This window comes from Saccopteryx leptura, chromosome 9 (genome assembly GCF_036850995.1).
Source record: "Saccopteryx leptura isolate mSacLep1 chromosome 9, mSacLep1_pri_phased_curated, whole genome shotgun sequence".
Lineage (NCBI taxonomy): Eukaryota > Metazoa > Chordata > Mammalia > Chiroptera > Emballonuridae > Saccopteryx > Saccopteryx leptura.
Window position 1 is genome coordinate 26677006 of NC_089511.1, and position 17052 is coordinate 26694057.

Sequence of the window (17052 nt, forward strand, 5' to 3'; positions counted from 1 at the left end):
ACTCTTTCCTGGGCTTGTGGGTGGGCCTAATATGGAAGTGTTTAGTAGAATGAGAGGGCAAGTATCTGGAGACTGATCAACCCACCTCAAATAAAGTATTTCTCTTTGGGGATGCCCATTTTGGGATGTAAACCCAATTATTCCCCTTAACAGTCATATAAATGAAACTCAAATACCCTTTGGTTGTCTTGATCCTCTGTAATGAGGGGTCTTACCATTTCACCAGGATATACTGAACTCCAGAAACTCCATTCTTTTGGCCAGGGCTATTTCTTCATGTTGTGTTTTGGTAGGAACATGGATGTGGGGAGAATTGGTGTTTACCTGATGATGTTGATTCATGAAAAAGTATATTCTCGCTGACATGACAACGATGGTGGAATTGAGCACAGCACGCTGAGGGAAAGGGAGTCACAATTCAGAAAAACCCTGTTGTGAAGGGATGGAAGTCCATCTGCTGAGGTGTGATCAGAGTATATTTCTCCTAAGATTCCCCAATGTAAAGAGGAATTCTGTGGGCAATAGAGCTGGAGGCTCCACGCGGCTGGTCCTCATCAGGGGTTTTGCTCAGCAGAACTCCGGACAGATGCCTCTCTGCTGGCCAGATGGAGAGAGCATGGGAAGCCAGAGACCAAGAGAGAGCAATGCAAGAGCAACAGAGGAAGAGAGAGAAGGCGACATACTGGAGAGAGAAAACTAAAGGACTGAGAGACACACAATGACCTGGAGTGACCAGAGGTAGTCAACCTTTTTATACCTACCGCCCACTTTTGTATCTCTGTTAGTAGTAAAATTTTCTAACCGCCCACCTGTTCCACAGTAATGGTGATTTATAAAGTAGGGAAGTAACTTTACTTTATAAAATTTATAAAGCAGAGTTACAGCAAATTAAAGCATATAATAATAACTACTTACCAAGCACTTTATGTCGGATTTTCGCTAAGTGTGGCAGAATAAATCTTTCTAAAACAACTCACTATAGTTAAATCTATCTTTTTATTTATATATACTTTGGTTGCTCCGCTACTGCCCATCATGAAAGCTGGAACGCCCACTAGTGGGCGGTAGGGACCAGGTTGACTAACCACTGAGTCCTAGACAAAAGAGACAAAAATAGAGGGAGGACACAGGGAGATACAGAGACATACACACCGGAAGAGAGACAGAGACTCAGACAGAGAGAAACACCCAGACACAGAGAAACAGAAACAGACTCAGAGACAGGGAGTCGCAGGCAGAGACATTCAGAGCTAAAGAGGAGAGTCCAGGGCGGGCGCGTCCACACCCCCGGCTCGCCTTCACATTAAAATAATACATTAGGAACACTCTAATCCCACCCACTGCGTTCCTCTTTCTATAAAGACTCCCTCTAAATCCCAATGCCCTCTCCTCGTTCAGCCAATAGTGGCACGAAGCGGCCGATGGGCATTTCCCTCAACTAATGCGACTCAGAAGGTCGCCAAGGCCACGCCCAGAGGCAACCCCGTTAGATTTGGAATTCTAATCTCTATAGCTCCACCCACAGAGCCGTGTATTGAAAAGGAACGTCAGTTCATCCTTTTGTCCGTCTGGGCAAGCCCTGGTCAGCCTGCACGTGAGCTTCGCAAACTCACTTTCCCGCGCCATGAAGATGTCCACGGCTCGCGCATCCCTTTTTCCAGAGACCGCGAGGGCTTTGCCTGCCTGAGTCGGTGACGACTCCCGAACACTCTATTTCTAAGAGTTCCGCCTCCCGCTTTAGCTGCCGAATATCATAGGCTGCCCAGGTTGCGCACGGCACTCCAATTGGAAGCAAAGGCTGTCCGTCAAGCATTCAGACTCCACCTTCATTACCCCCCCCCCCACACACACACACACACACACATACACTCTCCGCCCCCTCCTTTCTTGGTGGATAAGGGAGGCTGAAGTTGTTTCACTTCTGAGAGAGCACGTCTAGTGTCAGGCACGTATCTACCATTACTCAGGCTGAGAACGTCCTCGAGTGAAGAGAGGACTTGGCTCGAGCCTTCGATTGGGTTCGAGAAAATGTCAGTCAAGGAATGGGCAGGTTTAATCGCAAACCAACGCACAGTATTGGTAGAAAGAAATACGAGGCGGCTAAGAAGCCGACTTCTCTTGATTGCGCCGTAGGAGAGGCAGTGCCGCCCTCCTACTCCGGATTGGCTGAACGTGAGCCGCGCCCCCTCACGCCGACAGCCTTCAGTACCAGAAGTGGGCCCGGCTCGCCCGGGCTACCCGCGCCAGGCAGTGCGGTGGGCGGGAGTGCAGAGCGGGCTCGCTGGTTTCCCAGCTAAGATCCGACGTAGATCCGGGAGTGGTGCGCTCCATCTCAACGGTGAGCGACGACCAGTGGGCGGCGGGAGAGAAGGGTCGGGCCGGCGGGGAGCGAATGAAACTCCTCAACAGGAAGTCCCTTCTGAGCGTCGTCGCACCCGGAAGTGTGATGTTACCGCCGCTACGGGAAATGGTACCCGGCCAATTGAGATACTGGGTTAAAACAGGTGTTCATGTATCTTTATTTCCTGAGGCTCGGTAGAGCCTTCCTTTTCGGCAAGTGTTGGAGGATGCGAGTATTTGGTCATATTTTTAAATGTCTCATCCTGTTTAAAACCGAGGGGAAACGAGCATCAGGCGTGTGTACAAGAGGGCTAAGCTCAGTAAAGGCTTTTAAGTTTCTTTTACTGCCTGTCACCCTCAATTCCCCTCCCGCACAGGGATGTGCAGATGGAGGCCGGAGAAGACACTGCTGCCCCCGCCCCCGGGGACGCAGAGGACTTGGAGGAAACGCGGATCCCCAGCGAAGAGACTGGAGACGGTGGAGGGGTTCGCGAGGACCCAACAGATCCCGGAGACGGGGGCCTGGAGGAAACAGGTATGCTTTTTCCTCGCTAGGATCTTAGAAAGAATATATAGGGGGTGCCGTTGTTGGGGGAGATCAATGGGGCACCAGTGAAGAGTCTTTTGGGTTTAACAGGGTTGCATATGGCCAGAAGGAGGTCATTGTTGACTCACATTGTAGTTCAAATCATCAAGGAATGAAAAGGATATCAGTGGATATCAGTGAATATTCACTGGGGACTTGAGTTGAATTCAGATCTTTGAGGAATCAAAAAGGAACTAGTTGGGGTCAGAGAGGAGCATTGGGGATTTAGGATGTTTAGGTCAATGACTGACCAAAAGAAACTTAATAGAGTCAAAGGTGAACTACTTAGAAGTCAGTGTATTTGGGGGCTAGGGTGTTAATTATGTCATTGAGGTAGGGAAGAGGATCAATGGGAATCAATGGACATTCAGAGTATTTACATCTTTGAGAAGACATTGGTGAATTGTTGGAGTCTGAAGGAACTAGATGTTAGTGGATGTTTATGGAGGTCATTGGTGTGGGAGGTTGTGGCCATCAGTGAGATTATTTGGAGAGTTAGAGAACTAGTAGGAGGGTCTTTGAAGACCTAGGTGGATGTGAAAGGTATTGTGTGGAGAATCAGTGGGAGTCCCTGGGGGAATTGCTCAATGACCACTTTGGGATTAGTGGATGTTAATGAGGTCACTAGAAAGGATCAGAGGACATCTCTGAGACTAAATAGTGGTGGTGGGGGGGGGTCTTTGAGAACTTGGGAATTATTGGCAACTAATGGCAGCTATGGGGAAGAGGTCATCGGAAATTGGGTGCACATGGAGTCAGAAAATGTCCATCAGAGAATGAAGGAATATGAGGTCATTGGGATTTTATGGGGAAATTTTAGAGACATAGTTGCCAGTGGATAATAATAGTTGTCATCGGGGATCAATGGGCATCAACAGGAATTAATGGAAGGGTGTCAGGGGAATCAGTAGGGGAGCATTGAAGTTGTGGGTTTTATTGGTAATTGGTATTGATGATCATTGGGAAGGGCAGTGAAGGTGATTATTAAAGTCCTGGGTATTGGTGTATATTATGGTGGTTTTTATAAGGAGGGGTGTAGATACCACTGAGAATAGAGACGGTTGGGGACAGAATAGTCAGTGGAGGTCATTGAAGTCCTAGGTATTAGTGGAGCTTAATAGTGATCACTGGAGAGAAGGGAGAATGGAATAAAAGAAGGGAGTCACCAGAGGGCCCTAGAAGTCTTGGATGTTAGTGGAGATTAATAGTGGTCATATTGGAGATGGAATGGACATGAAGTAGAATAGATTGTGGGTCAGGGCAGTCACTGAAGATCATTGAAGCCCCAGGTATTAATGATGTTGATGTCAGGTCATTGGAATGTTAGTGAACAACAGTGGGAGTAAATAGGGGAGGGGGGTTGAGGGGTTCCTAAAGATTAGAGTGTTAGTGGATGTTCGTGGCAGTCATTGGGAGAATTCATGGTCATCATAAAGGATATAAGTGGTGCTCAGGAGAATCAGTGGGGTCATCAATGATTGAAGGATGTCAGTGAGAATATTTAAGGAAGTAAGGGTGGGAAGCAGTCAAAGACCCAAGTATTAACAGATGTAATGGCCACTATTACATCTGTTGTGGTGAGTGATATCAGGAGAATAATGAAGGGTCAGGTCATTAATGGGGGATCACTGAAGATGAAGTTTATTCAGAGGCAATGGGATACTTTAAGACTTGGGAGTGACAGTTATTGAAAGGAGAATAATTGGTCTCAGGGACTTAGAGGGTTCAGTTATGACAATGAGAGATTGGATTGTTGGAGTTTGAAGGGGATCATGTGGATGTAATGGAGGGGCAGAGGAGATACCTGGAGGTTTGTGTCAGCATCAGAGGTCATTGATGGGGCTGGTAGGGATTTGGTGGGTCCTTCGGCATGGGGTTACTGGGAGTCCACAGGCAGGTGACCCACCAGGGACTCCCTTTCAGGATCTGAGACCAAGGACCAGCCACCCAGCTTGCTGTCACCGCTGCCTCAGTCAGAGTCCCCTTCGTGTACTTGTGGGCTCTGGGATCCTGCAACCTCTGAGAATAGTCCCATCGGTGACCCTGAGAGTAGCTCTGGGGACCAGGGCGGAGACCCCAGTGACGAGGACTGGCGCAGCAAGCGGAAGCATGTGTTTGTGCTGAGCGAGGCAGGCAAGCCCATCTACTCGAGGTACGGTAGTGTGGAGGCACTGTCGACCACCATGGGTGTGATGACAGCCCTTGTGTCCTTCGTGCAGAGTGCAGGAGATGCCATCCGCACCATCTATGCTGGTGAGCAGAAGGGCAGGAGGCAGAACAGGGGGCGGTGACTGGGAACAGGGTTGGTGGCCAGCTGTTAGTCTGTCAGGCATCCTTAGCCACTGTCCAGCCAGCAGGAGTGGGTCAGTGTGTGGATGGCTGTCCAGGCATCTGAAGGGGGGTAGTGGGGGTTGAGTCCATCTGCCAGTTTGGCCTTCTGGGTTCTGAGTGCATAGCTCACTGGATGTGAGTGATGGCTGGGATCTTCCTTGTGATCTGACAGCATGCTTTTGTGGGTTGTGTGGCTGAGCTGGGTGTCTTTCTGGTTGAGCCAGTCCTTGCTTCATCTTCCCCCACTTCATGCTGTATGTCTAACCTGGTACTTTGATCATCTCATCATGTCTCCACAAACGTTCAAACTCCCCCAGCTTGTCCTTACCCTAGTTCAAGTGTCCACAGAGTGACCGCGCAAGCTCAGGACAGAGGTGTGTGTGTTCAGGGAAAGGGCGGAAGAGCCTCACCTGACCCCCTCCAGTCACCACTGACTCATCTCTGCCTCCTGCCCATCCCTTCCTTCCCCTAGAGGACCACAAGCTGGTGTTCCTGCAACAGGGCCCCCTGCTGCTGGTGGCTGTGTCAAGGACTCCGCAGTCGGCAGCCCAGCTGCGGGGGGAGCTGCTAGCCGTGCACGCACAGATCGTGAGCACACTGACACGCGCAAGCGTGGCCCGCATCTTCGCCCGGAAGCAGAACTACGACCTCCGCCGCCTGCTGGCTGGCTCGGAGCGCACGCTAGACCGGCTTCTGGACAGCGTGGAGCGGGACCCGGGGGCCCTGCTGCTGGGTGCCGTGCGCTGTGTGCCCCTCGCTCGCCCGCTGCGGGAAGCACTGGGCGCACTGCTCCGACGTTGCACAGCACCCGGCCTGGCGCTCTCTGTGCTGGCGGTGGGCGGTCAACTGGTGACAGCAGCCCAGGAGCGGACTGTGCTGGCTGAGTGCCGCCTGGACCCCGCCGACTTGCAGCTGCTGCTCAACTGGGTCAGTGCACCGGCCTTTGCAGCGGGAGAGGCATGGGCACCTGTGTGCCTGCCCCGCTTCAACCCCGATGGTTTTTTCTACGCCTATGTGGCCCGCCTGGACGCCATGCCTGTCTGCCTGCTGCTGCTTGGCACTGACCCTGAGGCCTTCCATGACATGGCCACCTGCCGGCGCCTGGTGGAAGACGGCATGCACTCCCTTGGTGCCATGCGCACCCTTGCAGAGGCTGCCAGCTTCTCTAGTACTCCATCAGCCAGTGCCCCCTCCTACAGTGTACAGGCCGTAGGAGCACCTGGCCTCCGGCACTTTCTCTATAAGCCACTGGACATCCCCGACCATCACCGCCAGCTGCCCCAGTTCACCAGGTGGGTCCTGACCCTGTAGGCAGTTGGCCGGGTGGGAAGGCTTATCTAACTGCAGGGTTCGGCATCCCACAGACATGACTCAGGATAGAGAGCTAGCATGCTCTAACGATGGAGTAGAAAGGATCTCTAACTGATGAGGGAGGCTCAACCACCAATCACAAGGAATCCGCTATTCTAATGGAGAATAGGGCTCCAGTACTGGGCCTCCAGCTATGGGGATGCCTCAAGTTTAACGAGGAAGGCTTAACTCCCTAATTAATTGAACTCTCTAGTCTGGGGAGATGGGCCGCCAAGAAAAGCCTAAACTGACCTTGTACCCTGCCCTGCCCGTCACTGCAGCCCTGAGCTAGAGGCCCCCTACAGCAGCGAGGAGGAACGGCAGCGCCTCTCGGACCTATACCACCGCCTGCACGCGCGCCTCCACAGCACCTCCCGGCCCCTGCGCCTCATCTACCACGTGGCTGAGAAGGAGACGCTGCTGGCCTGGGTGAGCTGGGTTGGGCTCCGAAGGGGTTAATTCTCTGCTTCAGTTCTTTGTTCCCTTCATTGTTTCCCCATCGCAAACTCCATCTATCAAGCACACCATGCCTTTGCCTCAGCTACGTATACTTTTGCCTTCAACACTGTCGCTGCCATTACACACCTGTCTTTGAAACCCATAAGGATCAATCACAATGTCTTCAAACCTCATTAGCCCCATCATTCTGTTTGCTGTTCTCTCATTTGCAACCAGTAGAGTGTCTTTGACTTTTGAGAGGGCCCATTACTGTGCCTGCTGGTTCCCCATTTTCCCATAAGGCCTGCCCAGGTATCTGCAGGCACCAGTTCAGGGTGGACGCCCTAAGTCCCGCCCAGCTCTCCTTGAACATCACAGCTTGGACCCATGCTATGACTTGTACCTGGGCTGTCCTCCCCTGGGGTCTTTGCAGGGCTCCTGTCCTCACTTCCTATGGGTCTATTAAAAGTCAGCTATTGCCTGACCAGGCAGTGGCGCAGTGGATAGAGCATCGGACTGAGATGCGGAGGACCCAGGTTCGAGACCCCGGGGTCGCCAGCTTGAGCGCAGGCTCATCTGGTTTGAGCAAAAAGCTCACCAGCTTGGACCCAAGGTCGCTGGCTCCAGCAAGGGGTTACTCAGTCTGCTGAAGGCCCATGGTCAAGGCACATATGAGAAAGCAATCAATGAACAACTCAAGTGTCACAACGAAAAACTGATTGATGCTTCTCATTTCTCTCCCTTACTGTCTGTCTGTCCCTATCTATCCCTCTCTGACTCTCTCTCTGACCCTGTAAAAAAAAAAAAAAAAGTCAGCTATTGTGGGAGTTTGGTCAAGGTGACCCCATTGGAAATGGCACCTTCCCCCAGGCTCTACCACTTAGTGCACATTTATTAAATAATTTATTAGGCCCCTATTGTGTATCCGGCATTGTTCTAGGCCAAGGACTTTATTTTTAATTTTTTTAAACTTCAGTTTTTCAAGCAATTTTAGATTTACAAAGAAGTTGCAAAATAGTACAAAGAATTATTACCATAAATAGTACCATCACCTAGTTTTTCCAGAAATCAACATAACCACAGTAACTTATCAAAATCAGGAAAGTAACATCAGTATAATAACATCCTGGCCACAGACTTAGTTCAGATTTCCCCAGTTGTCCCACTAAGGTTTTTCACTGGCCCAGAATCCAGACCAGGGTCACATGTTGTGTCTTCCTAGTCTCATTTATTTCGGAACAGTTCCTCCATCATTTTCGTCTTTCATGACTTTAGCCTTTTAAAGACTACCAGCCGGTTAGTTTATAGAATGTCCTTCTACTTGGGTTTTTCTGATAGTTTATCATAACTAATTTGAGTCATGCATTTTTGGAAAGAATATCACAGAAATGATGTTCTGCCCTTCTTTGTATCCTATTAGGAAATTCATGATGTCAGTTTGTCCCATTTTTGATAATGTTAACTTTGATCACTTAGGGTGGCATATGCCAGATTTATCCACTATCAAGTTAGTGTTTTTCCCCTTTGTAATTAGTAAATAGCATGAAGTGATATGTCAGTGTTCTGTTTCTCATCATACTTTGATTCACTAATGTTAATATCTATTAAAGATTCTTCTTTTTTTTTAATTCAGTGACAGGAGGGGAGGCAGAGACAGACTCCCACATGCACCCCGACCAGGATCTACCTGGCAAGCCCACTAGGGGACATGCTCTGCCCATCAGGGCATTGCTCTGTTGCTCAGCAGCCAAGCTCTTAGCACCTGCAGCAGAGGCCATGGAGCCATTCTCAGCACCAAGGGCCAATTTGCTCCAGTAGAATCATGGCTGCAGGGGGGGTGGAGAGAGAGAAAGAGAGAGAGAGGTAGAGAGAGCAAATTGGGGAGGAAATTGGGGAGGAGTGGAGAAGCAGATGGACACTTCGCCTGTGTGTCCTGACTAGGAATCGAACCTGGGATATCCACATGCCAGGCCGACGTTCTACCACTGAGCCAGCCTGCCAGGACCTCATTAATGATTCTTGCCTACAAAGATATTACTCTGGTCTTTATCAGATGGTGATTTTCTAACCCTATCATTCCTTCTACAGTTATTGTTTGAGATTCTATTGTTTTGGAGAACTTTTCCTCTTCCTGTATTTGTTTGTTAATTTCTAAATTTCATATCACTGTGGTCTCATTGGTTTTTCTTTAATTCAGTAGGCTAAAAGCCTTTTCTATGATTTATTTTGTTGCTCAGATTGTCTCAGATTTAGCTAGTGGGAGCTGTGATTTAGGCCAGCTAGTCCTGGTGTCATTTTGACATGTCCCCATCACTGCTGGAGCACTTCTTCCTTTCTAGCACAAGATGTTCCAAGCTTATTCTGCACTATCTCTGTGTCAGTCCATTTATCCAAGTAGCCCTTGTACCTTTTAGGGAAGAATGGTATTTCAAAACCAAGATATGGTCCTGAGTGACCAGTGGCTCAATGGATAGAATGTCACCCAGGTGTATAGACGTCCCAGGTTTGATTTCTAATCAGGACATTACAGGGGAAGCAACCGTCTGCTTCTCTCCCCCTCTGTGTCCCCTTTCTTCTCTCCCTCTCCCCCTCCTGCAGCCAGTGGTATGATTGATTCAAGCATGGCCCCCGGGTGCTGAGGATAGCTCAGTTGGTCTGAGCGTTTCGGCCTCAGGCAATAAAAATAGCTCAGTATTCGAGCATCAGCCCCAGACAGGGTTGCTGGATGGATCCCAGTTGGGGTACATGTGTGAGTCTGCCTCACTATCTCCCCTCCTCTCACCTAAAACAAACAAACAAAAAAAACAAGATATGGTAGGCCCAGGATTTTAAATATGGTGGGGCAGGGAGGTAGTAGGCCATTTAGGGACCGGAAGAAGACCACAGCTGGCAGAGGGAAAGGACTGTGTAAATGCTGTGAGGTGGGACTGAGCCTGGTTTGTCTCAGGAACAGCAAGGACAGGCAAGAGTGGCTGGAACAAAGTGAGAGAGGGGGAACTGAGAGGCAGAGTGGAAAGTTACTAGTGATCTGGTCACATTAAGTCTCTCAGGTTGGTGTGAGGATTAAATTGAATTAATCCTCTGTTTACACTCAGGATACAGATGATGAAGACATAGGTGTTTGGAGTTTAGAACAGGACCTTGTATATAACAGTTGCTCATTAAAAAGCATTGGTTTTGTTATACCCATTCTACAGATGAGCAAACTGAGGTCCACACATAGAGCCAGCATCACCCAATTGAAGCTACTAGATAAATGATCCCTTAGCTCAACTGAGAACCCATAGCCCATGCATAACACAATATCAGCTTACCACCTGACCAGTGGTGGCGCAGTGAATAGAGCATTGACTTGGGACACTGAGGTCCCAGGTTTGAAACCTTCAAGTCGCTGGCTTGAGTGTGGGCTCATCCGGCTTGCGCACAGGATCATGAGCTTAAAAGTGGGGTCACTGGCTTGAGTGTGGGATCATAGTCATGACCCCATGGTTGCTAGTTTGAGCCCAAAGGTAACTGACATGAAGCCCAAGGTTGCTGGCTGGGGACCAAGGTCACTGGTTTGAGCAGGGCATCACTGGCTCAGCTTGAGCCCCCCGGCCAAGGCACATATGAGAAACAATCAATGAACAACCAAAGTGATGCAACTACAAGTTGATGCTTCTCATCTCTCTCTTTGTCTTGTCTTTTTATCTTTTTCTCTCGCAAAAAATAATTATCAGCTTACCTGCTTCAGCCCAGTGACCAGACAGCACCAGCTGGGAGCTGCTGCCAGATGTGTCTTCCAGACAGGAGACAGGCATGGGGCTAGAGTCAAATGAACAGGAACGGGCCTGACCAGTTCCAGCGCACTGACCCTGTCTCCTCTCAAACCCGCAGGTAACCTCCAAATTTGAGCTCTATACCTGCCTCAGCCCGCTGGTGACCAAGGCAGGTGCCATCTTGGTAGTGACCAAACTCCTGCGCTGGGTGAAGAAAGAGGAGGATCGGCTCTTCATTCGTTGCCCACCCAAGTACTCCACACCCCCAGCAGCCTCATCTGCCTCTACGGACCAGGCTCCCCATAACGGCTTGTTCATCGGACCTTGAAAGGCAGAACTCCCAGATTGCGCAGTGCTGGGAACGACCACCTTTGGTTTTTACCTTCTGTCTCCACTCTGGAAATGGGGCGGGTGGGAGGGTGGGAGATTGATGGTGGTGTCTGTGGCTGGCCTCTCTTCTGGGCAGTGGGGCAGGATCTGAGGGCCTGCCCACGAATGGGAGATGGATGGCAGCACAACTCCCACTGGTGAGCAGGCTGCTTGCCCAGCTCCCTCATGCACCTCCACCTGTGGAGAAATCCTGAGGCCTCTTTCCTTCCCTCTACTCACTGCCTCCACTCGGATGATGGTCCGGCCTCTGTCGGGGGCTTTCTCCTCCCATCCTGGGCACCACCCTCTGTCCTGCATCTGGAATTGCCCTCTTCAATGGGGCTCTTGAGTGTCCAGGGCCGGTCAAGGTCTCTGGGTGGTCCACCAGGGATTATGAAATTGGGAATGCAATGCTAGCCTGTGCTCGGAACTGGCCTGAGGAGGCTTTAAAAAAACAAACAAACTAAAGAAAAGGCCTAAACCAATCCCCACAAGGACATTCCTTTGTCTTTCATGTACTTCATACTTAAACCTGTCAGAAATCATCCCCATCAATGTTGCCTGCTGCTCATGTTAATGAGAAAGGTGGCCTCCACAGTGAACCTTTCTGTGTAACAGGACAAAGCCCCTGACTTCACATAGTAGCTGAGATCCAGAATTTTCACATAGGAGATGCACTGAGCTCATAAGCCTTCTCATTTGTGAAATGTAGGTAACTACACTCATAGGCTGTTAAATGAGGATTTGTGAGCGAAAAGGGACTCGAACTCGTGTGACACCACATAACACACGTACATTTGTCCCAGACTTTCTTACAACCTGCACTACACGAGCAACCTGGAGAGAGACCTCCCTAGAGTTTATATATGTACTCACAGCACTTACTCCCCAGTACGCTTAGTCCTAAGTTCTGCACCTGTTTTCGAGTTGGAGGTGTGTGCCGCTAACTGCATCAGAGGCACGCTGAAACCCCATTGCTCTGGTCTCGGCCCATTGAGGAGCAGGCGCACACCCCACGCATGCGCACTGCAGAGTCTTTCTGCCTTCGTGTCGGGTTTTTTTTGTTTGTTTTTTAACAATTGTCCAAAGCGCATGCCCCAAGTGTCTGTGTTGGAAAATGGCGGAGAAGTTGGAGCCTTTGAAAGGACAGTCACTGGAAGCCTTGGAGGAGGAGGTTGAGGAGGGTGAAGGTAATGAGGATCAGCTGGCCTCGTCTGGCCAGGGAAGAAGGGGGAAACCTCTGTCCCATTCAAATGATGAAATATTGATAGTACTGAAAAGTAAAAGTTTAAGTCTTTTATAAAATACTGTTCAATAATGTGGAGATGAATAACATGCATATTTCCATCTAGATTAACTGTTGTCAGCTTGATTGACATACTGCTTAGTATTCTGAAGTAAACCGTACTTCAGTATGCATCTCTTCTAGCAACCAGTGGAGGTGGTCATTCTCACAAAAATCGCTCTGCTGCCACCATATCTAGGAAAATTAATAGCTACTACCTCCCCAATATCATTGGACACCCAGCACATTTCACACTTTGTGCAGACTCAGGTCTTTATTGAGAATGGCCGCTCCCACAGACAGCTCTTCTCCAAGGCATTTTATGACACCCACACCCTAGCAAGGGGGAGCAATTGCCTACAGACAAGTGGGAATTGCAGTCTAACCTCCCAAGACAGTGATCCACTACTGGCCGCTAGCATTTTTTTTTTTTAACAATAGGAATTTTTTAAATGTCCCAAAGTCCAGAAAATAGCATGATGAATGCCCATGTTCCTATCACTGTTTCAACAGTTGTCAACTTTCTGCCCTCCTTTCATCTATAACCCCCTTTCCTGCACAGTCTGCTAGATAATAAACACATTGGATTGCATTTTTTCCAGTCCTATCTATGCAGACTGACAATAATGGTGATTATTTACCCATTTATTGTCCTAGGATGTGAGCTCCACCAGAACCATTTATTGCTGTTTCCCCAACATGCAAACAATGCCTGCTTGGCTTATAGTAGGTGCTCAGTACTTTCCTTTGTTTATTCTATGAATAATGAAATGACTAACATGGAGAGCTCTCCTGGAATAGGGCCACACATCGAATGCCAGCTTTCAACAAAAGGCAGGCAGAAATGAGACAGATGCAAATCTCACTTGTTAAGCACTTACTGTAACTGCCATTGTGCTAAAATACTCTTAGTAGCAATCTTTCAGATTTGTCATAATTGAAGTTACTAATTTCATCAGCAAGGGAGAACATTTAAAAGCATGTCAAGTTACCATTTCTAGCCATTAAAATTGGTTTTATAAAGGGAGGGGATAATATCTAGTATTGATTACTCTGAGGGAAAAGGCCATCACTTGTCTCACTGGGAGAGCTGACCAGTAAAGACTTTGCCAGGGGCAGTTTGGCAGAATATTTTTAGCATCTAAAATGCTGTCCTGTCACATCTCTAGTCACCAGGCCTAGTAATCAGAACACACAGAGGTGCGGACTAGAGGGAGTCATTCGAGTGCTGTGGATGGAAGCAAAACTCGTGGAGCAGTCATAGGAATGGCTAACTTTAGGTATATTTAGGCATATTGTGGAATGCCAGGGTGGAGGGTTTTTTAAACAGAGGAAAAAGTAATTGAATTCCAATTTAGAATAATTAAAAATAAATTGTAAAAGGATAAGATCATGGTTTATTGACACTCTAAAAAGAGATAAAAGCAATTTTGGATTTTAAAAGTCTAGCAGAGGCAGTGTCAACCCTAGCCCTGTGTGGGTGGCACAGAAAAATATCTGAAGCTGAAAGGCCTGACGACTCAGCAAGGGACTTGGGTCTTGGGGGCTGTGCAAAAGTGGAGGCCCTTTTTTGTTTCTTTTATTTTTCTTTTAAGAAAATGTAAGTAGTACTATATAATTTTAAAGAATGAGAAAGGAGAAAATTTGAATGGCGTCCAAGGATCATATATTAATATTGACTTCTCAGTTTTGATGGTTATACTGTGGTTACCTGGGAGGTTCCCCTTGCATAGAGGAAATAGACACTGGAACATTAAGGAGGAATGAGCCATGATGCCTGCAAAATACTCACAGGTGGAAAACCTGATAAAAGGGCAAGTAGGAGCCTTGTCTATTTCTACAACTCTTATGTACATCTGAAATTATTTCAAAATAAAAGGCTTAAAGGGGGCTCGTGTGCTATAGGCTCTTATGTAACATGGATTTTAAAAAAAATTATCAAGGTGTTAATTGGATTATTTAAGAGATTTATTGATCAGCCATGATCTTACTCCATGACTAAGCTAAAATACAGGGGAGAGGAAAAATATAGATGGAACTTTCACATAAGTGGTTGCAAACACCAGCTATAAAAGACGTGGGGACAATCAGGTGACATCACCTATGTTCTGGGTACTGAGTGATGTTAATTATCCAATGATTAGTGATAACTATTAATATTGGTGTGATTATAGGATTGGAGTCATCTAAGAAAATGTCTTACAGAAGTAGTGAGACTTAAGTATCTGGGGATGACGTGTCAGGAAACCTGGGGCTTGCTTGAAAATACTTCAGCCCAGTAAAAAAGAGCGCCAAAGCAAATATGCATGAATATTAATGACTGTCAGATCTGCGCAATCAGTAAATCAGAGTTCACCATGGTATTCTCCCTACTTTTGTGTACATTCGGAAGTTTTTATAATGAAATATTTTTAAAAAACAACGAATACTTATTATTAAAGTAGCTTTAATTTTTGTATTTAATTTCCAAATATTAAGAGTATTTAAAAATGTCTAAAGTCCCAAGAGGATAGATCAGTCTAATAATATCAGAAAGGCACTGAGATTTGGGGCCAAGGAGAAAAGGGGAAGTTTCATTTTTAACTTCACGTTTGTGTGGTGTTTGAACGTTTTTAGAATGTTACTTGGATAAGAATGTAAAAATTAAAGCAATACATGAAATACATTCAACTAAAATATCTGAGTGCCTTCACCAAACGGTCGGCAGTTGTTACTTCTGGGAAGGGATGGGACTTGGGGAAGGGGGGTGGGGAAGGGAGACTTTCACTTTTTGTTCCATGTTCTTCCACATTTGTTTAGTAAATAATTTAAATTTTTAAATGGAAAGTCAAATTAATGCGTACAAATTTGTAAAAGATTTCAGGCAAGATAAAAATATGTTTTAAAAAATGAACATACCACCAAATAGTTCAACAACATTTAATAAGTTCAGGTTAAGAACCCCTGGTTTATATGATTTTTTAATGGCTGCGAAGAATTTCATGCTCCAAATGTGTCATAATCCACTAAGGCACGTTTAGGGTGCTTCCATTTTTTAAGATTACAAACAGTGAACGCTTGCCCATCATCCTTAACTTCCTTACGATAGATTCCTAGAAGGGGAATTTCTGATCCACAGATGTTAAGTAGGTTTTTGGATATTTACTACCAGAAAGTGAAATGAAGTACTATATTTGTCTATCAGATTGGCAAAAATGAAAAGGTTGAAAACATACTTGGCTGGTAAGGGTATGGGAAGGAATCTTTCTGGGCCTGCCGAAGACAGGTGGGCACAACTCCATCGTATCAGCCTAACTTAAAAATATGCATGTCTTTGGATCCAGCAGGTAGCCTTCTGGGAATTTATTCAGTAATACACTCCTGTGTGAGCACAAGGAAGAATGTATGTACAAGGATAGTGTACCAGGTTGAATTGTGTCCCCACCAAAATTTTATGAACACCAAACCTCAGAAGATATTTGGAAAAAGAGTCTTTGTAGATATAACTAGTTAGATGAGGTTTTACTGGATTAGAGTGGGCCCGGATTCAATGAGTGGTGTCCTTGTAAGAGGAGGGAAGTTTGGACACAGAGATAGAATGCAAAGTGAAAACAAACACACACAAAAGGAAGCCCCAGTTTGTGGTGATTTGTTTCAGCAGCCCAAGAAAACGAAAGAAGTTGGTCACTGTAGCATTGCTTATAAGTATCCACTCATAGGGGACTGCTTTAAATTATGGTATATTCACTCAGTGGACCACTATGCAGACACTAAAAAGGACAGAAAGATCACCAGTATCCATTGTCAAAAGAATGATACAAGCTGTGGAGCATCCTTTATGATATGATACCACTTGTGCTGAAAGGGTGGAGATAGGCTTGTATATGAACTGAGTCATCTCCAAGTAAGCATAAACAGCGTGTAACACCAGTGGCTTCTGAAGAGGGAAATTGAGGAACTTAGGGTCTGAGGGGAAGGACTTCTGACTAGACTCCTTTTTGGCTATTGTGTGATTTGTGAGCTGCCTTTCATTTCTCTGCCCAATTTTAGTCACTGGGATTCAACCTTTTAGCATTGGTTTAAGATGTCAACATTTTTTTCCTGATTCTTTTTGTTGTTATTGTTATTATAATTCTAAAAGTAACACAGTCTCATGTTAAAAATATAGAGAAGTATATATGGTGAAAAGTGTTTGCAAGATCCAAATTAGGTCTGTTCATTACGGTTGATTGATGTATGTCTCAAGGCTCTTTTAATCATAGTTTTCCCTCTCCCGTTTTCCTCTGCAGTTTATTTGTTGAAGAAACAAGATTGTCTTGTGGAGTTTGCCAGTCTTGTAATGTTGATTACATCCCCACGATATCATTTAACATGTTTCTCTGCGTCTTGTATTTCCTTTGAATTGGTATTTAGATATCTTACCTTAGTAAGATTTTCTTTCTTTTCTTCTTTTTTTTCTTTTTTCGGTTGGCAAGAATCTTTCATAGGTGGTATTATGTTCTTCTATCAAGAAGCTCATAATTACTGATTAAAGAAATTCACATGGAATCTTTGCCCTATCGCAATGGTTAGAACTTCATACTGATTTTGAACAGGAGCAGCGAAAGTACTTTCCC

The 17052-nt window shown here is 46.6% G+C and overlaps 1 protein-coding gene across 2 annotated transcripts; it reads left to right on the forward strand.

Annotated features, from left to right (window-relative positions):
- The first annotated feature begins 2196 nt into the window (after positions 1-2196).
- Positions 2197-13688, forward strand: MON1B (MON1 homolog B, secretory trafficking associated). Of its 2 annotated transcripts, XM_066348193.1 has the most exons (7): positions 2197-2338; positions 2718-2875; positions 4850-5179; positions 5575-5631; positions 5730-6549; positions 6889-7036; positions 10922-13688. In XM_066348193.1, the coding sequence occupies exons 2-7, from the start codon at positions 2728-2730 to the stop codon at positions 11129-11131; spliced, it is 1713 nt and encodes a 570-aa protein (XP_066204290.1). In that variant the 5' UTR covers positions 2197-2338; positions 2718-2727; the 3' UTR covers positions 11132-13688. The 2 variants fall into 2 exon arrangements, with proteins under 2 accessions (XP_066204290.1, XP_066204291.1); XM_066348194.1 differs by lacking the exon at positions 5575-5631.
- The last annotated feature ends 3364 nt before the right edge of the window (positions 13689-17052 follow it).